Genomic DNA, 22,324 nt, shown 5'->3' with positions numbered 1-22,324 from the left:
TTGCCTGGCAGGGATTTGTCCTTGAACTCCAATAATGCCTCCTGCTTGTCTGGATGGAGGCTACAGCAGGGTATTGTGTAAAAATCAGCCTACTGTGTACAAAGGTTGTATTTGCTTCTGTTGCCCCACCCCCTTTGGCTTGAGGTCCTGCTCACCCATGGCAGGTGACCCCTTGAAAAGCTGTCCAGCAGGGAACATGGCCCTCTGGCTGAATAAAGATTCTTCACCACCCACTATAACCTCCGAAGGGTCTGAGAACTCTTTGACTGTGACACTTAGGTTTTATTAAATGCTTTAAAAACACAAAGCAAAGCTATAAACAGGAAGCTGAAGAACGCTGGACCACAAGCCTGAACTAGAATTATGACGTCTGTGTTTTGTGCTCAGTTATTAGTGCACAACAGGAGCTCTCAACTTCTTCCACTCACAATACTATAGCCTGGAGTCGGTTTTCAGCACATCACCTGGCATTAGCTGTTATGAATTTTCGCCCCATTGCTGCAAGGCAGGCAACTCTTTTGACATGCCACTTCCTCTCAACAGAAACTGGCTTTCAACAAAGAGATCATTTGAAATTAGCTTAAGTCAGTTGCCCCACACTGGAGCGCTGTTATGAAACATGCACCAGGGTTCAAACTTCCTCCCTGCTAAGCAACTCACAAACCGTTTTGGACCAATCACCAAGTGCTTTTCCTACTGCTTCGATCATCAAGTGGAAATATTTAACCACTCAAGACCAGCAGCACTGCCAAGGAAATTCGTTCTGCCCTTATTTTGTGGGGAACGTGTTTCTAGACGCTTTCTCACCAAGGGGAACCGGAACCACTTTTGTTCTTTCATGTGTACTTAAAATTTGTTTAGCCCTTATGATTGCAGGGATAATTTCTGAAAACATCCCAAGCATAAACCAGTGAATCATTAAACGAATGACTTAGAACATGAGTAACTACTGTTGGTAAAGGTTTTTTTATTATCATCGCCGCCTGTGTCACTTCTAGGAAATTATTAGCCTCACTCGAAGCTGGAAAATAAGTGGTTTGGAATTGTGTTAATGCCACTCGGTGGGAGAGCCACAATGCAGAGGTTGCATAAATGCTTACCAAACAGTGTTACACAAGTGCCATTGCTCATGGAAGTGCTCTCCTGCACACAGATAATTGCCACTTGGACACGTAACACATTCCCAACAGGGAGCTCTAACACCGGCGGAATAACCAAGTGTAAGCAGTCAAACATAAATGATTGGATGCACACTGTGAAAAAAAATAAACTTCACTTTTGAATTCAGGACACATTCATAACCTCAATCTATAACAAATAAATGGAGGTTGCTGTTCTTTTGCTGTGTTTGTCCACTTCTCTCTTTTGCTTTTATTTCCAGATTTAATGGACATTGGTACAGCCTTGTAAACAAGCAAAAAAAAAAAAAAAGTCTACTAGCCTGTTGTGAACTGGCAAAGGAGGGAGGCCTTCACCCCTGCTCTGCCAGCCCAGTGACCTGCCTCCATGGAACTGTTTCACCTGTGGGTATCAGGCTAGCACTGATATAATACAAGGCTGCCCCAAATAGGTACTGCAGAGGAAATTTTTTGTCAGGCTCAAGCTTCTCATATTAGGTGTTAAGTTGAACAATGTCCCTCTATCTAGTCACCCTCCATCCTCCCACCTTTAGTCAGCTTCCCACCAAACTGTTTTTAACATGGTAGTAGAACCACTAACGCATCCCACCTGAGGTCAGGGTGAGACTCCTCTGTGGGTCTTAACCACTACTTGAAATAATGGTTACCAGATGCTGGAGACAAGGAGATATAGTATCAAATAAATCAGCTACATCCCCAGGGATGGAGAACCTGTGATCCTCCAGATGTTGCTGGACTACAACTTCCATCATCTCTAACCATTGGCCATGGTGGATGGGATTGATGGAAATTTTAGTCCAACATCCAGAGGGCCACATGTTCCCTATTCCTATCATAGTGTTGTGTAGAAAGCACCTAAATATCACCTAGATGTGGTTCCTACTTCAGCTAGTTTTTAAGAGAGTGAATTTCTAATCCATGTTGCTACAAATATTACGTAATGTCTGCTAAAATCTCAGAGGCTAGGGAGATGGCTGAATAAGATCCCCGAGGTTGGAAGTAGGGCTACTGCTCACCATGACCAGCAAAACCAGACTTAAGAGAAATTTTCTGAAGTTACTCAATAAACGTGTATGTAAGCCACTCAGAGGGCCTTTTTGACTAAAGAGCAGGGTCCAAATACTATAAATAAATACTGCAAATAGCACAGAATGTTGAACTTTTAGTACAGACAGCATGAAAGGAAAAAGGTGATATTCTGCAGTGAGGATACCTGCCTGTTGTCTGAGATCAAACAAAATAAGATAAAAGCATACATTCTGGCACTGCTGATTCAACACTTCCAAGCCTCTTACCCATGGTTAGATCAGGAGCGACTGCCAGACATTAACGCTCCCTTCCTTTCCATCTCACCGAAGTCCACACCTTCACCTACAGTGTTAATGTGTAATGTTGTGTCTACAATGAAGTTAGCCAGTGTGTACATCCACTTTAAATCCCACACCTCAAACCCAGATTTAAAGCTAACCATGGTTAGCGTCCAACATATCCACAATCATAATTACACCACCAATGCTGTGGAGGGAAGAGAAGAATAGACCACCTCTTAACTATGGCTAAGACACAAGGATATTTCCACCTGCGCTAGGCCCATGTGGTGGTTTTCTAGTCAATTAAGTTGACTAGGCACATAAGCTACCATCCGCCTTGGGCCTGCCCATAAAAAGCAAGTCTATAGTAAGAGACTAGGGCGATGGCTGCTGTTTACAGGAACTCTTCTTATCATGATACTTTTCTGGGTGAGCTGAGTTTTGTTTGGACCCTGGGTTAGAACCCGGAGGCTGAGAGGGAAGTTGTGTCAGAAGGAAAATGAAACAATATAGATTTTTATATATTGGTAACTTTGTACTAATGTACAAAGTTTCATATGTAACTGTGTATTTTTGTAGTATTTTTGTTTCAAGTTGTCTGTTGTCGCTTCAGTTTTTTGTACACCACTTAAGAAAATTTAAAAAATATTAAGTGTCACAAGAATGGTGTACATATAAACAAACAACTAAAACCTGCAGATCATTTTAAGATACTTTGTGATGCACTTACCTTGAGAGAAGCCCACTACAAAGGAGTCAATGCCTTGCACTTCTGATGCCCAAGTGGTGTGCTTGGCACAAAAGAACTCTCAGTGTGTTCAATCCCACTTTACTCCAGGATGTGTTTGCTCTTTTGCTCAAGCTGACTTTCATCTTGAATGCTCACTACAACTCACTGGCAAGCGCCATTCACTTATCAATCAACAAGGCTACTTATACCCTTTACTAAGAGACGGTATACCACATCAACACAAGCCAAATTCCACAACCTGTTCCACGCACGCATGCGCTATCATTCTAAATTCTAAAATGTAATTTATTCTCCTTGTTATAGGAAAGGGCAAAAAGCTCTGTCTACTTAGCTCTTACTGGGCAACCTCACTAGCTTTGTGGTAATTCAACCAGATGCTGCCCATACACTACCAGCATAGTCACAGAATAAGGGCCGCTAGATACTTTGCTATTACAAAAAAGCAGAGATTCCCCAAAAACTAAATATTATACTCTGTGTTTTAGCAGAATCAGACAGATAGGCCTAAGAGACTGCTGCATCCACAGGAAACTGCCTTATACAGAGTAATCTCAGTGGTCCATCTAACCCAGTATTTTCTACCCTGGCTAAACAGTTTTTCCAGAATCTGAGAGAGGGCTGTTTCCTAGCCACATCTAGGAATGCCAGAAACTGGGACCTTTCATGTGCAATGCAAGTGCTCTTCCATATAGTTACCAGCCCTTTTTGTGACTATCAGAGACCTTTTATGTTGCTGGAAATAAGAGTCTCTCCTTGCAGGTCCAGGAAAGGGTTTTTTGGGGGGAGTGGAATTGGGGTGAGATATAAAAAACAATTTCCTAGACTCCTGTTTTGGCACCTTTCTGACTTGGCCGCCAATATTTCCCAAGTTCACTGCAAGCTTCAAGTCACTCATTTTGGAAACTGTACATGACAATCAGTGAAATTGAGCTGAAGTAACCTAAAGCAGGGCCAGACAGTGTTCAAATTTTAAAGCACCAGCTTTTGAGGCAATCCAATGAGAGGGATTTCCCACCACTCCTACCAGAAAGGGGTCTGGATAGCAGCAAAACACTTTGCCGAGTCACACAGCTGCTGCAGTACCAAAAATGGAAAATGAATGAATTTGGCTGCTTTTAATACTTGTAATTTCATTTTCCCTCTGCTGGCTTTTGTTGCTGACCATGTGAGAGGGGGGGAAGATGCAGGGAAGCAAGAAGGCAAGTTGATTAATGTATGCACTCTCCCACATTACATCTGCCTAGGCCTGGACCAAATAAAGAATTATACATGGCAATTAATCTCAAGCTTTAAAAACTAGGGCCTATCTTCTAAATTTAATGCAGCAGTGTCACTAACAACCGCCCGGTTCGATTGCTGGCATTAGGCCAAAACCATGGCTTAGCACAGGCATCCCCAACCTATGGCCCTCCAGATGTTTTGGCCTACAACTCCCATGATTCCTAGCTAACAGGATCAGTAGTCAGGGATGATGGGAATTGTAGTCCAAAACATCTGGAGGGCCAAAGGTTGGGGATGTCTGGCTTAGCGCTATTGCAGGCTCTCAGAGAAACTGGCTACTCTGCTCCTCACCAATGAGTCATCCAAGCCAGGCTTAATGAGTTATCCAAACCTGGGCTTATGGTTTTGCTCTCCAGGACAAACTACAAGCCATAACTCCTAGGACCAACCTTGGTTATAGCTCACAGTTAGTCCTGGGAAAGCGTGCAGAACCATGTCCTGGTTTGGGTGCAGCAGCAGAATGACCAGAAAGAAGGAAATCCTCTCCCAGAGCCTCAGCCAAGCTATGGTTTGGCTTAGCATTACAAGCAAACCAGACCAATATTTGTATCTGCAGGCACAAGAGGAAGGCCACTTAGTACTCTGGCAGATGGCAGGGGCCTAAAGACCATAGGAATAATACATAATTGCCCCCTCAACAAGAGAAGCAACAGGGAAACATAAGCCTGACCCCACAACAGAATGTAAAAGCCTATCTCTCATTTTTTGCTGGCACTGCCAAGTAGATCCCACATCCAACTCCTTTCACCCTCTACTCCCTTCCCCCCTCCCATTTTATTAGTTCACAAGCCTGGTGGCAGAGCCATGTTTCAATTTACATACAGAATTGTGCATTGAATTTTTAAATGCTGAGACTTGCTTTAGTTTTGCCTGAGAAGCAGTATTTCAAAATATACTAGCTGACAGCTACCAGAAACTAGAAAACTGGCTTGGGCAAGCAAGCGGCAGCTCAAGAGTTCCTGATTTACAGCACATTCCCCAGCATGTGTCTTGGGATGCATTCCCACCATACATTTAAAGCATGCCCCTACCAATCCTGGGAACTGTAGCTTGTTAAGGATGCTGGGAACTGTAGCTCTGGGAGGAATAAACTACAGTTCCCAGGCTGTAGTGGGAGTGCTTTAAATACAGTGAGTGTACACAGCCTTGGTTTTTATAACTCAGTGGGCATGCAGTACTTTGCTAAGCAAAGCAAGAGACTTCTATTGTGAAAGACCTCTGCTGCTTTTTAAATCTTTTGCACTGAACAAGACCCAGTGAAGCAGAGACCAAACGTGATTCCAGATGGGAGCCTAACAGGCTATTCAGATAACACAAATTGGTCGCTGGCAATTGGTTGTTTTTAAAACATCAGATTTTTCACAAAAGGGCTAATCTGAGTTAAATGGAAGAAAACACAGGCTGGCGTTTTGATGCTGACAATGTCACATGGACACCGAAAAATCTGCACATGTGAGCAGCACAGATCCCACAACACATCCACCCAACTGGAAGCCCCCCAAGTCAACAAACTGCTTGGCACTCATCTTTGAAAAGAACATTTATCCCCTATTTACCTCTGCCTTGCCAGAGGCTGCCCTCAGGGAAAAGGTGTGAAGTGAACTCTCAATTAGCTGTTTGCCTTTCCTGCAGAACAGTAATAGGCAGAGCCAAGTAAAAGTGCCAATGCCATTTAAGAGACTGGATTGCGGATTTCCCAATGCAGTTGACAGTACTGTCTTCGAGAATACATTATATAGCAGTTAAAACATAACTGGATCATTTGACAGGAATGCAGCGTTGCCTTCCTTTGCTATACTGTATTAATTTCTCCTGAAGATGGCATTTCAAACAGGAATATAGCACCACAGCATTTAACTGATACAAAATATGAGCACCTATATGACTCTGCCTGCTGACCATATGCTATTGGGATTGATCTCATACCTCTTTGCTTAAGCAAAAAACAACAGCCAGCCAGGACAATGCAATTTCCTTCTTTACTAAAGAAGGCATTTTAGTAGTGCCCAGAGATCACTGCTTTCTTCATGTATTCTGGAGCTGAAACCCTGTTGCATTGCATCAGTTTTCGTGAACCAGCTAACTTCTGTAAACATATTTCCAAAGCTACTTAAGTCACCCCTTGTGGTGGGAGAGACTGACTTATGGGAGTCTTCTCTACCACAGAATGCACCCTGCGGTGGAAGACTATCAATAAAAACCCTAGATTTTAGTGAGGTTCTTTCTCTTCCCCTCACTCCATCCTTTAGTCTAGCACAGAGGTAGCTAATGTAGTGCCTTCCAGATGTTACTGGACTCACAACAGCCACAGTCCAGAAAGGCCAAAGGTCAGGGATGTTGGGAGCTGGAGTCCAGCAGCATCCAGATAGTACTACAGTGATTAATCCCTGGGTTAGGAACAGAGACCAGTGAAACAGAGCTACAGGTTTGAACTCTTACTCAAGACTCTCAAAGCACCACTCACTGCTCGTCTCCCAACAGATGATCACACTCAAAGCCCAGCAATGCTCTTCATCCACCAGATCCCAACTGAGTTTATTATAGCACAACACCCAAAACTGATTCAACCGACCTAGAACTGAGAACAATCATTCCTCATGAAAGGCTCATTTGCTCCCCCCTCCACACAACACACACTCATTCACACTCCTAACCACACCACAGTACATAATGCAGTCCTGTTCTACAAACTGAGAATGCCATCCAGAGAGAACACTGCGTCTCATTCCAAATGTAAATTATGGGACTAATTATAGGACGTGAGAGATGAGTCAGGCTTCACCGAGAATGGTTTACAGATGGACATCTGCTGTGACAACTGAAAACACACATTGCAGAAAGTTTATCTGATGATGTTTCACCTTTGGTGTTAGATTTTAAGCAGCCGTCACTAACAATAAGGCCTGTGTTATCCAGGAGCAGCAGACTGCACACTGCAAATCTGAAGCCGAACACCAAAGGTTAGGTGGTTTCAGAAGAATAGCAAAGGATATGCATGAGAAACAATCTGCACACAACGGCAAAATTCACTGAGAAATGAACAAGTTAGAATTGATGCTTGGGAGACCAATGGAAGTTCTCAGCAAAGACATCTGCAGAATAGCACTTAAGTTACTGAGCTGCCTAGAAATCTCAGACTGATAGGTGCCATCTTCCACATCTGGTATTCCCCAGAATCATAGAATTGTAGTGCTGAAAGGGACCCCAAGAGTCATCTAGTCCAACCCCCTGCAATGCAGGAATCCTGCTTACCTTCCTTTAGGATAGGGAACTTCAGATCAGGCCTCTCTGTCTAGCCCTAGGGACTTTCTCCCCAGGCAACATCCCTCATTGGCCTTGCTTCAAACCTTCCTTGAGTGTTTTTGCCTGTGTGGGATTTGTCCTTAAACTCAGGTAATGCCTCACGGTGTTCAGGATGGAAGGCAGAAAGGGATGTGTGAGTGTGTACAGAAACTAGCCAACTGCAGAGTGGTAAAGTTTACATTTGTTGTTTTGCCCACTCTTGCCTCTGGCCCCATCCACCACTATGATGTGGCCCTTGGAAGTTGGCTCAAAAGGGAATGTGGCCTTTGGGCTGCAATTGGTTTTCCCCAACCCCACCCCTGCCTTAGGGCTTCCCACACATCAGAAGGCGGCCAGTGTCTTTGAAGACAGGCCTGTCTGAGTAGGTGGGTGGAGAGCATAGAACACCTCTGCATCACCCACTGCTTTGTCCCCTAACAGTAGAGTTCCACTAACGATGAGAAAAACAGCCAACCTGCTATAAACTACACCTCCCTACACAAGTACACAAGTGTCTTGGCTGCTCTCTTGCTGCATTTGAAACTGAGGGCCCCGTTTCAGGAGAAATCAACAATTTAATTGGAGCTGAAGACAACCAAGATGACTTGGTGCCCTTTTAAAAATTTATTCTTCCTAGGAAGCAAAGACTGCAATTCATGTCCATCTGTGCAGAAGGAAATATTCACATCTGCAAGCAACTGTAGGCATAGAAGCATGCCGACGGTGGAAGTCGGCACTGAAGTAACATCAGAACTAGTTACTTCAGGGGCATAAAAACAGCTTATAAAGGAAGTACTATAATTCACATTTCAAACACGCACAAAGTGGTCAGTCAAGCAATCTATATACGTGTGCGTGTCACAGATTCACCTGGTAAACTATTGGCTGTTTGTCCCCCAAAACATTTTTGTTAGATCTGGCATAACAGACACAATGGTTCAATTCAGACACCATGCCAAACCATGGCTAAAGAAGCTTGATCATGGTGCAGCTCATCATCCAAGTTTTGTCACAGGCCAGCAAGTCAGAACAGAGGACCAAGATTTGCAGTGGATTTACAAAACATGGCTTTGCATAATGTCTGAGTTGGCAACTATTTTCAGCCATCTCCTCTGTCTCCCTGGGACACTATATTATGGGAGGGAGCGGGTGGCACTGTGGTCTAAACCACTGAGCCTCTTGGGCTTGCTGACTGGAAGGTCGGTGGTTTGAATCCACGTGATGTGGTGAGCTCCCGTTGCTCTGTCCCAGCTTCTGTCAACCTAGCAGTTTGAAAGCATAGCAGTTCAAGTGGATAAATAGGTACCACTGCGGTGGGAAGATAAATGGTGTTTCCGTGCGCTCTGGCTTCCGTCATGGTGGTCCATTGCGCCAGAAGCAGTTTAGTCATGCTGGTCACATGACCCAGAAAGCTGTCTGTGGACAAATGCCAGCTCCCTTGGCCTGAAGCGAGATGAGCGCCACACACCATAGTCTCTTTGACTGGACTTAACCATCCAGGGGTACTTTACCTTACTTATATTATGGAATGTGAACAAATGAAGTGCCGAAGGTGGAAATGAAAAGCAGACAATGAAATGTAAGCCTTGGTTTGCCTGTGGCCCATTTGGAAACTCAAACCATGGTTGGGTTTAAAAATAAAGTAGGCATAAATAACAATTTAGCACAATGTAGAAACTGAGCCAGAAGATCCACAATTTAAAGGTCTAGATATACTAATAAATGTTCACTGTTTATGCAGGTGTGGTGATTACAGATGTAGTGCGAGTCCAGGGCTGGCTACTAGCTCAAATCCCCACTCAGACACAAACTCACTGGGTGCTAATGAGCTAGTCAATATCAATGTATCTCACAGAGTTGTTAAAATAAAAATGGGGAAGGAATCTTTGAATGAAGAGCCAGGATACAAATCAATAATCAATCAATAATTGATACACAGAGAATAAATGGCACATTAAAACATGCAAGTCCCTTCTGTGTCAGAGAATGCTAAGAGTGTGAACAGTAGAGGGTTGTGTGTGCAACAGGCTAGTGAAGCAACCTGTTCACCTGATGAAATATAGACACAGTCAAAGCCACAAATAGCTATACAAAGCTTTCAGAGGCAAATCAGATGCAACAGAGTGTTATGTGTATAACTCATTGTTATCTTATTCTTCCAAGCTGCCTGTCATAGCAAGTGGGTGAGGAAAGAATTGTTCAGGCCCTATGTGAAAGATATTGTCCAGAGACTCACCACAGGGTGGGGCCTGCAGAACTTCCAAAGCCCTCCCCCTAAAAGTAGCTGCCAAGTGCGCAGAGTACCCCAATTCCATGTCCAAAAGGAAAACCAGGATTCCACTGAAGGGTGAAGAATTGCAACCAAACAGCATGGAGGGAAGCAGGGTCCAAGAACAATCAAGACTTGAGTGGAAAAGAAGCATTCTCCATTTACACAATAACTCTTCCCACACCTTCGTCTCACACTTCACTCCCCCCCTCTCTCTCACACATACACACCCCTACCTCTGTCTCTATACAAATCCCAAGGGAGGAATGAAGGGATCAGAAAGCAGGGAAAATTTTGATGTGGGGAAAAGGGACACCCACTGCCCTCTAGATACTGGGAACAATGGGGCATTGGATATGTATGTACTCCCTACACCAATGGTTTTCCTGACTGCCCAGTCCTACCTTTTTGCTCACCAAGGCAGTGTCTATTAAACAATACATTTGTAAATAGACATTTGTGGGGGCTGTTTATGTGCATGTGAGACAAGATAGATTTCTGAGCAAAAATATCCTTGAATTTGCACAGGTCTCCAATGATTCTCGCCCAATGAAGAAGCTGGGATTGGGAAGACATATCAGAAAAGGAAAAGAGCCACCAGTTAGTCTGCAGCAGTAACATTCAAAATAATGCTGTGGCAATTTAAAAGCTAACTTGATTATGTTCCGAGCTACTGTAGGCAATCACCTAGTGGTCCATGTTGGAAATGAACAGAGGGATCTGGGTTCAATTCCATAGTCAGTCATGAAACTCGCTGGGTAACCATGGCCAGTTAGAATATCCCAGCTTAACCCACCTGCCTGGGTTGTTCTGAGGAATAGTGAGAGAATATCCATGTATGCAATCTTCCTTGGCAGAGCAGGATTTTTTTAAAAAAGAATGAGAAACAGTCAATAATTCAAGCCCACTTTCTTCAAGCATCTGACAAATTAAGGAGCTACAGAAACTAAAGCAAAGAAATTAGGCTGGAAGGCACAACAGCAATAACCAGGATAAATGCTGCATAAAACTAGGGATGTGACAAATCCCTGCAATACCAGTGTAGAGAAACTAGTGTGGCAATAAACACAACCTACTCACGTCCACCCAGAATGGAGTTTAAGACATTTATAGAAATCTTCTGATGCTAAGTAATCTTACATCATCTGCTTAAAAGGGCACCAGCTTGAAATTTTGGGACATGATTCATCTTATACAAAACTCTTACATTTTGCTTTGAAGCCGTTTTAAGAAAGCACAGAACACCCTGTACATGGAAGGTGCTTCTAATGTTTATCTGGACTGCAAAAAAAGCACATGTTCTCAAATCAGATAGGTGGGTGAAGTGACAACTACTCATCGCTATGAATTCTGATGGAGCCAGTATCAACCCAAATCTCTCACTGAAGTATATAAGCAGCCCAATCCACTGGCACTTGAAAGCTAAGGAATTGGATTCAAGGCTATTTAAGTTTCGTGAAAGATGTGGAACAAAATAGGCTTGACTCAAAGCAGTCAGGTTTAACTGGCTTGTTCACTGGGACAATCTTGTAAGTAACAAGCCTGGTCTCTACAGGAAGCAAGGAATTCCATGCAGGTGAGAGGACACACTGGCAGGCAGAGAAGAAATAGAATGCTCCATCACTCCTTCTGCAGCCTGCTTGATTTCCATGTTAGAGACAGAAAAGAGCCCCTTGCCCTGCACCCAGCACAAAATCCAAGTGGGCTGGCAGAGGAGTAATAGAGCATTCTATCTTTCTTCTGCCAGCCTACTTAGCAGAAGACAAAGCTTTGAACCCTGAGTTGCCATGTTGTCTGCAAAGGAGGAGTCATCCCTTTCTCCATGGCTAGCAGAGAAATGCAGGCTTCGCAGATGGGATGTGTAGGCCAGTAGCTTATAAAGGTTTAATTACAAGGCTGCATTTAGTACTAGACACCACAATGAAATGTACAGCCCATCTCTCATACAAACCACCAACTTGAAAAACCAAGTTTGGGTTCAATGTAGACCAACCCTCTTCTGGCGCACTGATCCTGTCAAACTATTGCTGTGTTGTGCCAATCATATACTGCACGGTTTGAGAAACAGCACTAACTATAGCTAACTGTAGTTAAGAATCATTATAGTGTTGGACTAGGACCAAGACAACTCAGTCATAAATCTGGGTGTGGGTGACTATGGCTCAGTCACATATTCAGCCTAACCTTCCTCACAGAGGTTGTGAAGGAAAAAAGAGATAAGAGAGAACAATGGACATCGTCTCACTGAGTTTTTGGGAAAAGTGCAGGATTCAAGTGTAACAAAAGGTGTTGCCCCAACTCAGATCACACCAAGCTATGGTTAGAGCAAACCAGGAAATGGAGAGTGTCTGAGTCTGTACCCACTGAGTAAACAGCCTGATTGAATGCAGGCCCACAGGGAATTTTAAAAATTCATGGAAGATTAGGTTATTAATGGTTAACTATGATTGGTTAATCTCCAGGTTCAGAAACAGTGCATCTCTGAACACCAGTTGTTGAAGAACAGACATGCCCTCTTGTCTTGTATTGCCCAGAGCCATCTGGTTGGTCACTGTGGGCAGAAGGATCCATGCTAAATAGACCTTTGGCACTTTGTAAGTTCTTATCACCTAAAAGCCATGGGGAGGAGGGTGGATACTGGTACTTCCTACTTATACTGTAATGTGCGCAAATGGCTGAAAAAGGTCAGTTGGTGCTGGTAAACGAGCAATCATTCTCTCACCGAAAGAGGCAGCTTCCTCTTCAAGGAGAAAACCCCACCCTCATCCTAACACCCATAACTGGCTTGAACTGTGCAGCTGTTCTTTGGTGAAACGTGAAGAGATGAAGGCAGATAAATAGTCTGAAGAGGACTTTATAACAGTAATCCTAAGCAGACCCATTAAGCCATGGTGATGAGCAGTAGGCTGTCCGGTTGCCTAAGCAAGGCCCCAAGAGAAGTTATACAGAAGCTGGCTTTTGTTTTTCCTTTCAGGCCAGAAATGAATGCGTGAGCAGATAAGACTCTATTACAAAGCTCCCTTGAACAAAGTGGGACTTCTGAGAAAGCATACAGAGGATGATGCTAATCTGCAAGCAACGCTAAGAACTCAAAACTTATTTTTCCAACAGGACAGTTCACTTTATGAATAATGTGGAATATGAGCCTCCTGATAGTCAGTGGTAATAGTGGCGCTTGTCTCCTGGGATATCCTCCAGCTAGCAGGAAGCCTGGGGGCAGCCAGCTTCAACTGTCTCTACAGAACAGAGCTGTCTGGCCTCATCTAATACAGGGTACAGAGGTCAGCTGAGCATAAATATTAGCTAAGAGACTTGTATCCTAGTTTGGGATGGCTGTAGCACCCCCACAGAGGGAGGGGAGTCTTCTTCAGGTGGCAACAGAAAATGCCAACCCCTTGGTGACAGTATCAGCAATTGTACAGAATGAACTAGTAGGTCTAGCAGGGGACAAAAACTTGCACATTCTATCTCACTAAATCCAAACTCCAACCTCTGTGCATTTTCACATGCTTCAAAGAGAAGCCATATTTCCTTTTAACAGCTGCCCTTCATAAGAGTTTTCATGCCAAAAGGAGACCTATCTTAGGGGACTTTTGGAAGGAGGTGGCACTAATATGGGGAAGCTCATCCACCCAAAGCATTTTTGGATCCTAGCTGCCAAATACACAGTCACTATGCAGAGGAGGCCAATAATCAACAAATCTGGTTAGATGCAGCAAAAAGACAAGACGGTTTGTAAATTGATGAGGACACCCGTCAGGAGCAGAGAGTCCTTACAGGAAATGGTATGTGATAAGAGGAGACAGGAGGCTCAGCCACACATCCCTCCAAAAGATCAGGATCTTATCCTAAACATCAACAGCTGTCAGCACTCACCTGGAGTTTAGGATTGGAGGGATTTAAGCACTTCAGAAAGAATATGCACACATTTATTGGATTAAATATTATCAACCCTAAAATTTGGAGCCACTCAAAGCCACATGACCATCAGTTCTGGGGTCACTTAATCAAACATAAAACATCACTCTTTCTTCAGTTAGTGTCTCAGATGTTCACTGGTACCTACTTAACTAACTACAAACATAATATTAATTAGCTACCCAGACGCAAACTATTGAACAAATGCTCAAGCAGCAAAAGGGTAGACACCCTCCCTCTCCAATGATCCCTAGCTAGCAGGACCAGTGGTCAGAGATGATGGGAATTGTAGTCTCAAAACATCTGGAGGGCCAAGGTTGAGGAAGCCTGATATATGCTTACCCATGCAGTAGCAAAAATTCTAATTTGCATCTGTTGTAGTTAAGCATGGCTGAAGATACCAAGTTGTTTGAGAGTAAATCAATCAAATTTAAGACACTGGGCTCTGGGACACATGTCCTTTGATGCCAACTAGAATCTGGAATAGGTACAGGATATGTGTGGGGTTTGTAAAGTGCCCCCTTGCATTCCCCACATCCACTGTATGAAACCTGAATATGTCCAAATATTTTAATATGTAAACTGTGAAACCTTCTAAACACTTAATCCTTAAGAGCAAAGCTAACAATTCTAAGAAATATGCATTACATGGCCCCATGAGTCAATGCCTTACAGCCAGTTCCTTGTTGTGAGTTGCTCCCCCACACCTGGTACTTCCACATTGTCTGGGGAGTAGTACTTAATGAGTCAGACTAGCAAGTCTCCATATCATTAAGCATTTCCAGAAGTGTTCCTCAAATACAAAGCAATTATCCCATGAAAACACACATCTTGCCTCCATCCCACAGGTAGGTTGCTTGCTGCATCCCTCAGGTGCTTGTGTTTGTGTCTGTTTAGAAATGCTGGAGTGTGGTGCGACCACACTTGGATTTTGTAAGGATTGTGTGTTTGGAGGACAGAAGTGTTCAGAGTTATGGCTAAGAAAGTGTGCTAAGAAAAATCCTTGGTTTGAGCCTACTCTCTTATCAGTCACTCACTGAGATCCTTAGGCAAGACCAGGGGTCAGCAACCTTTTTCAGCCATGGGCTGGTCCACTGCCCCTCAGACCATATGGTGGGCCTGACTATAATTTTTTTTGGGGGGAGGGGGGATGAACGAATTCCTGTTGCCCCACAAATAACCCAGAGATGCATTTTAAATAAAAGGACACATTCTACTCATCTAAAAACATGCTGATTCCCGATGGGCCGGATTGAGAAGGCGATTGGGCCGCATCTGGCCCATGGGCCTTAGGTTGCCTACTCCTGGGCAAAACACTCTCACCCCTCCTCAGCTCACACAATTCAAAATGTGATGATATTCACCAAACTCGTAGGGTTGTTGTAAGGATTGTGGAGATAACAAGTGGGACGTAGGACAAAATGAAGTGGTGTCTCTTCACCCCTTAGGCAGGAGTGCGCCTATTTAGGATGGCTGACAACCAACCAGTCAAGCTGCCCTCCTTCTGGATATTCCATTCCATTCTACTCCACCCTTGCTTTTCCTATGGATTCTCTAGGGTGTTTACACACCTGAAAATGTCAGGGTAGCTCCTAAGCATATACTTCCCTCCCATTTCTCAGTTGTCCTCTTTTAGCTACATATCTCCAGGTACACATCACCCCCACAATTCACTATTAGAGCATTGTTGAACATTTGTAAGCAAAATATAAATATTGTATTTATGCCAAGACTGTAAGGTGGGAAAAGACATGATGAAAACACATCGGTCCTACCTAGGAACCTTAAGTGGATTTGAAGAGAAGAGTGGAAAAAAAGAGAATAACAGCAAGTAGAGAACCCTCAAATAAGGGTTCAAGAGCAGCATCTTTTCCTTCTGCCGCCCTTCAACCAGAGTGGGGAGGGGAATCTATAATCACATTAAGGTCGCAGTTCCTTTACTTCAAGATTCACATGCTGGCATCCGAGGAGGAAGTAAAAATGAGACAGAAAAGGAAACTGCCACATCCTTTAAAGATTGTATCAACACTATCTCTTCTCTTTCCCTCACTCTCATTTTACATAAAGCTTATCAAGAACTGTGACACTGCCACAGCCTCAAATAAAATAAAATGAGTTTTATTGAAGGGCAGTATAAAAACCCTGTAATAAAAAATATATTAAATCATGTCAATGACAATTATGAAATCCCACCCCTCAATATTTGCAGAGTCTTATAATGCAACAGCCTTGTTTTCAAAATCTCCCAAGGATTGTCATGATACATAAACCCCACCCCACAAAATAAGCATAAAGCTGATTTGTTCTACTTGCCAGATTGCTGTATTTTGGTTCTGTTTTAATTTTGGTTTATGTAGAATGTATTGCACAACACATCCTGGAGTACATATTTTTTTTATAAACAGAAGTCAAGACTTGGCTCCACTGTGATCGGATCAGCCCCTACCCCCTTGTGTCAAAGAACATCAGATATGGCTCTTCTCCAGTAGGCAGAGGTTCAAGGGCAGCACCAGGGAAGAACCAGGATGAAGAAAGGAATAATCCCATCACCACTTGTGTTACTTCCATTCTTGATACCAGATTTTAAAATGCTTTGTTGTTGTGTGAAAATATTTTCATAAGACAGCCTCTCAGGGATATAAAGTGGGATAAACGTACTCTTCATCCAGGCCTTTAAGAGATATGTTTTAAAAGACCACGCTCTATTCTTATTATTGTTAAGTGTTGTAAACATTTTCAGTATTGCATGTTTACACTGTTGCAACCCACGCCCAGGACTTTATGGTGGATGGCAGGTAAGAAACCTAAATAGTAACATAAGGGAAGCCTGCTGGATCCGGCCAATGGTCCATTAGTCCAGCGCCCTGTTCTCAGTGTCCAAGCAGATGCCCCAAAGGGAAACCCTCAAGCAGGGCCAGAGCACAAGAGCACTCTCCCCTCCTGCTACTGGCATTCAGAAGCATTACTGCCTCCAGCAATGGAGGCAGACCACAGCCGCCATGATCAGCAGCCATTGACACTGCTCTCCTACATGAACTTGCCTAAGTCTCTTTTAAAGCCAATTAACAGTAAGCAATATTCGTTTTAATCGAATCTGAAAGTGGCATCTTCACACTATTGGAACTCGTCCCGTGACCTTACAGGGAAGGGCAGTTAAGAAATGTAATAACTACAATAATAATAATAATCCACCGCCCAGCTTCTTGACAAAATTGGGAGTTCGATCTACGTCACGGAGCCCCTTGCCGTAAATTATTCCACCCGATGTGGAAAAGCTTTCCTTGACGTTATCTCCCGCTACCAAGAGAATTGGGGGGACTGTAAGGGTTGTGACGTCACTGTGACGACGACGAGGATGAGGAGGCCCCACCTTGATCCAATGTGGCGTCAAACACCCCCCCTCACTTCAAACGGGAAACCAGAGAACGGAATTGGAGAGGGGTGAGGTAGCTGAGCGAGGCCTACCCAGGCCCAGAGTTGCTTTACCTGAGGATATTGTGGGCCTCCATGCTGCGGTTTTGGTTGCTGGAGCAAACCACAGCCACCCGGAGCGGCGAGGAGGGCATGGCTGGACGCCCGGCGGCGAGGAAGGGGCCGGGGCGGGGGCCTGGGGAGGGGAAGGGTCGAAGAGGGAAAGGCGGCGGGTGACGGCAGCGAAGGGCCCGCGGTGAGGTTCCCAGGCGGTGGCGGCGGCGGCAGCAGCGGCGCTTCCCTTCTCGTCTCTCTCACTCTCACATACACAAAATGGCGTCCGCTGGGACCGGAAGAGGCGGGGCTGGCCGACGTGTCCGGCTCTATGAGCCGCGCCCCGCCTGCTTTCGCTGCGACCTTTTTCGCCTTCCCTTTCCAATCATAGAGAAGCGGAAGTGAGGGACAGAGTGTCTCGCCAAGGGTTTTTGTTTTTTTTAACCTTTCTCCTCCCCCACCTCCTTCTCGTAGTTTCCCATGACAACGACGACAATGAGCGGGAAGTTGGGTATTTATGCGCCAGGGGGAGAAAGCCTCCTCCCCCGCACTAGCGGAGTGACATTTGCATATCTCTATGGAAACGGGTAGAAGGGCAAAGGGCCTAGCGAGAACCTTTGAAAAGGGGCGGGGAGTAGCCGCCGCCGCCTCAGTTTTAACTGTCATTGCTTCCCCCAAAGAATTCTGGGAATTGTAGTTTAGGGGGCCGCATGAAACAAATTCCCTGGTAGGAAGTCCTTCGGGTCTCACGACTACATTTCCCAGTTTGCTTTGCCCTCCACTCAGGAAACCTGGGAAATGTAATCCTCAGAAAGGCAAAAACATATCTGAGGGGCTCTCAGAGGAAATGGCAGTTAAAGCAGGATTAACTCTGAGTGGGAAATGTGTGGCCCTTCCGAAACTGAAAAGGTTATTAAAACTTTTACGCCTTATCACAAAGGATGCTGGGAACTGTAGTTTTTTATTTTAGTTTTATTTAACATTTGTATAGCACTTAAGCAAAAGCTTTAAGTGCTTTAGTATAAGTATTAATATTATCAATTAAAAAGTTAAAAATGAGGCATTAAAAACATAGTTGGAAGGTGGTGCAGGAAATTCTCAGTAGTGATCCCTCTCTTTTGATTAACCTATGCAGAAGAGTTTCCCAAGACCCTTAAAAAGCTAAAGAACCGCTGACAGTTAAATCCAGTCGCGTTATCTACTTGCACTTTTTTGGCATGTTTTTGAACTGCTAGGTTGGCACGGCTCAGTGGTTTACACCACAGTGCCACCCGTATCCCTCGCCAAGACCCTTAGGGAAGGGTTACAGCCCAGGATTACCATGAAGACAGTATCCCAAAGCTAGTGGTGTCACAATGCAGGGCCCTGGTGATGTTATAAGAGAGTGCCTGTGGTGTCACAAGGCTTCCAACTCTGGAAAAGCACAAAAAATATTGCAAGAGTTAAGGCAGAGCCCAGAAGGTGAAGGAAGGTGGTATGAAAGCGAAAAAAGGGATATTCGTGGGAAAATTGGATTCATTCTGTTAACGGAAAAATCTGAGGGCTCCCTTGGACAAAAAGTAAAGACACCAACCAGGATAACTTGAAGCAAAACAGCAGCCTGTAGGCTTGGCCTTTATTGAACTGTTGCAACAGGGTATTCCCTTCACTTGCAAGAGAGAGGAAAGACCCAGAACAATGGCCTGCAAGACCTTATAAAAACTTTTGAAATTCCCCTCCTCTAGGTCAAGCCCACCCCCAGAAACATCATGCATACATTACAGAAAGGAGGGGTTGACATCATGCATACATTACAGAAAGGAGGGGTTGAGGGAGGAGTTGTGGTGGTAACCTAAGTGTCCTGTCACCTGGCTGGTTCCTCCTTTCCCCCTCCCCATGAGTACTTTCCAGGTGACAGAAAGGAGTTTGCAGTTTCCTGCCCCCAGAGGGAAAATCTGATTATTGTCCTTTGTTTCAGTCTGTGCTGAATCCATTCCCATATGCAAGTTCTTTGTCATTTTGATTGTCTTCTGTCTGGGGTTATCAGGGCTGACATAGCAACTGGGCAGGGCTCCTGTGGATGTGCTGGTATGCTGAAGGGATTATGGCCGGACCAGAAACCAAGCCACCCTCCTTTGATAGTAAAATAAAAATGGAACAGTGCAAATCCGATGTATGGTTGATTTTCTATGAATTTATAACAGAAATGTGGCGTATGTAGTGTGTGAGTGTGAGTGTGTGTGTGTGTGTGTGTGTGTGAAGTTTGTACAAACAGAATGATTGGGGTGGGGGGGTTCCTGCTACAGTTCCTCTCCCCCTTTTGATTTTCATTGAGAAGAATTGAAAACCGGGAGAATTAAAAAGAAAAAAACCTCATGCCCCCTGCTTTTTTCAGAGTAATGAGTGAAAGCTATCCTTTCACTGTCTCAAAAGCCCCTTCAGAACAAAATACAGTACAAACATAATTATCATAACATGAAGGTCACACTCATAAACACAAAGAGAAAGAGACTGGAGAACTGAACACTCTTTGTACTTTTATTAAAGTTACAATCTTGCAGATGAGCTTTATAATCATCATAATAAGTATACATCCTTCTTAAAAGCACTTTCGGTGGATTGCACCCGCACCAAATTCTTGGTAGTCCTCACTGGTAATCCACATGGGTACAAAAGAGTCCAGGTGAGTTAGAATGGATCCTCCCAGCCAGGCAGCGCACATAGTATCTGGAGGTGCTATGATTCGCAGCGGAACCCCCTGTGGGACTTGGTGTTCTATCTCTTTAAAAACCCTCTCCTCAAGACCCTGGAAAAGTGATGATCCGCCTGAGAGGACCAGGTTCCCATAGAGGAGGCTGCAAATATCCCCGTCACACTTTCTAATGCTCTTGGTGATCATGGCTTGGATGCCCAGCGCCTCAACACCGATTATCTTTGGCACGAAAAGGATTTCTGGTGCTTGGCAGAGGTGGAGATTGAGTGTGATGGTGCTTCCATCTGGCAGCTTGAAGACTTCAGCTTTTCTTTCTGCTTCCTGCTTGGGATCCAAAGCCACATAGCAGGACTTCTCTTTGATGCTCTGCACCATGATTTTCTTGGCCCTGCTTAAGGAAGGCTGGCTGTTTTCCAAAAGGAGGCTGGTGAGGTAATTGGTAATGTCCCTCCCCGCCACATCAAGTCTGGACACTCCGTGGGGTAGGCAATATCCTTCATAGATGGGGACAGTATGAGTTACTCCGTCTCCGCTGTCCATCACCAACCCAGTGGTGCGTGCGGACGCGTAAAGGGCCAGTGTGGCTTGGACCGAGAGGTACAAAGCTGGAACCTGAAAGTGTTCAAACATCATCTCTGTTGTTCTCTCCCGATTCAACAGTGGATTCAGTGGTGGTTCAGAGAGCAGCACAGGCCTCTCGTTGGCTTTCACTTTAAGCTCCTGTTTATAGATGTGTTTCCAGAGGTTCTCCATGTCATCCCAAGACGTAATCACGCCACGCTCAACAGGATAATTCAGCAACACGGCACCATTCTTAGAGAAAGCCTTCTCCCCAATGTAGTAATCCTCCGTGTTCTGTTTAAGGTGTCCAACAACGGATGTAATAAGCGATCGTGGTTCAGACTCACCTGAGATCCCAGCTTTGCATGACCCAGATCCATTATCAATTATCACGGCTGGCGTTTGGAGCAGCTTGATATCCAACATTGCACTGTTGGCAAAAGAACCCAAATACTAAGAGCTCAGTGATTTCCATGAGGCATCTCTAAAAGATGCTGCAATGTCTGACCATAGAACATTCTAGAATCCTGGCATCACAAACAGGCAAAGCTGCTTAAAATTCCAGCTCTATTTACACCCTGAACTCATACCTCTCAAGTGTCCCGATTTAACCGGGACATCCCAAATTGACAGAAGCCGCCCCAGCTTCTGACCCCAATCGTGGATGCCCCTTTTGGCTCCTGTGCTCCAGCCACGCCAGAGCGTGGGACCAAAAGGCGGGCTTTTTTCAGTTCTGGCACGAGTCAGTTGGCTAAAACCAGATTGCAAGACCAAGAAACGGAAGGAAAAGTTACCTTCCCCCCACGTGTCATCTCTCCTCTTCCTCCCTCCGCCATGGCACTTTTGTCTGTGGCGCTGGTGGAGGAGGAGGAGGCAGGTCTTGTCCACTCTGTGTCTCCCGAAGCTGCACAGGCTGGGTCGACCATTCAGTAGGCTTCTCCGGTCCACACAGCATCTCTAGATGCAGTGGAGGCCAGCATGACTTTCTGGTAGGCTCCTCCAGTCTGCACCGTGCCTCCCGAAGCAGTACAGGCCTGGGAGACCTTCCGGTAGACCGAATTTTCATCACAAAATGTTGGCAGGAATGTGAACTGATCTTGCACTTGTCCCACTTAAATTATCTTGGGGCCCTTACTTTATCATGGGCGCTCCTTCGTGTGTTTTGCAGGTATATTCTGCAATTTGCCATTGACACAATAAGCATGTTGCTGGGAGACCTATACATTCACACATAATTCCACTGTATTAGTTGTTCTGCGGTGCTTCTCCAGTGTTACCATAATACTGCTGTCTAGAAGGGAACTCCTGTGCTATAGCTTGGTGGTCTCCTCAGGGAGACTCGCCTGGCTCCTTCATTACATTATCTCTAGACGCGAGACAAAAGCATTCCTCTTCTCCCAGGCCTTTGGCTAATTAAACTGTGGTTGGGTTATTGTTTTTGTTTGTTATTATGCTATGTATTTCTGTATTTTTATATTGTTTACCACCCTGTAATGAGTGGATGAAGGGGGTATAAAAAATAAATAATACTAATTAAATCATCATCATCATCATTTATTACTTATATCCCACCCATCTGGCTGGGTTTCCCCAGCCACTCTGGGCGGCTTCCAACAGGAGATTAAAAATACATTAAAACATCAGCCATTAAAAAAA

At 44.6% G+C, this 22,324-nt stretch overlaps 2 protein-coding genes across 2 annotated transcripts in view; both read right to left on the bottom strand.

The window, feature by feature from the left end:
- The window catches only part of SSU72 (SSU72 homolog, RNA polymerase II CTD phosphatase), a 49,788-nt gene extending 31,920 nt beyond the window's left edge, over positions 1-17,868 (bottom strand). The window contains exon 1 of the mRNA XM_081201746.1: positions 17,437-17,868. Coding sequence (XP_081057872.1) covers positions 17,437-17,516 — 80 coding nt within the window. The 5' untranslated portion in view covers positions 17,517-17,868. The remainder of the gene's footprint in view (positions 1-17,436) is intronic.
- A 2,046-nt stretch (positions 17,869-19,914) lies between these two features.
- LOC308591643 (actin-related protein T2-like) lies at positions 19,915-21,198 on the bottom strand. The gene has a single exon (XM_081202474.1). It carries the CDS (start codon positions 21,092-21,094, stop codon positions 19,994-19,996), a length of 1,101 nt encoding a protein of 366 aa, XP_081058600.1. The 5' UTR covers positions 21,095-21,198; the 3' UTR covers positions 19,915-19,993.
- Positions 21,199-22,324: the final 1,126 nt, after the last annotated feature.

This window comes from Podarcis bocagei, assembly GCF_964188305.1.
Source record: "Podarcis bocagei genome assembly, chromosome: 7".
Lineage (NCBI taxonomy): Eukaryota > Metazoa > Chordata > Lepidosauria > Squamata > Lacertidae > Podarcis > Podarcis bocagei.
This window is presented reverse-complemented; position numbering and strand designations above follow the sequence as displayed.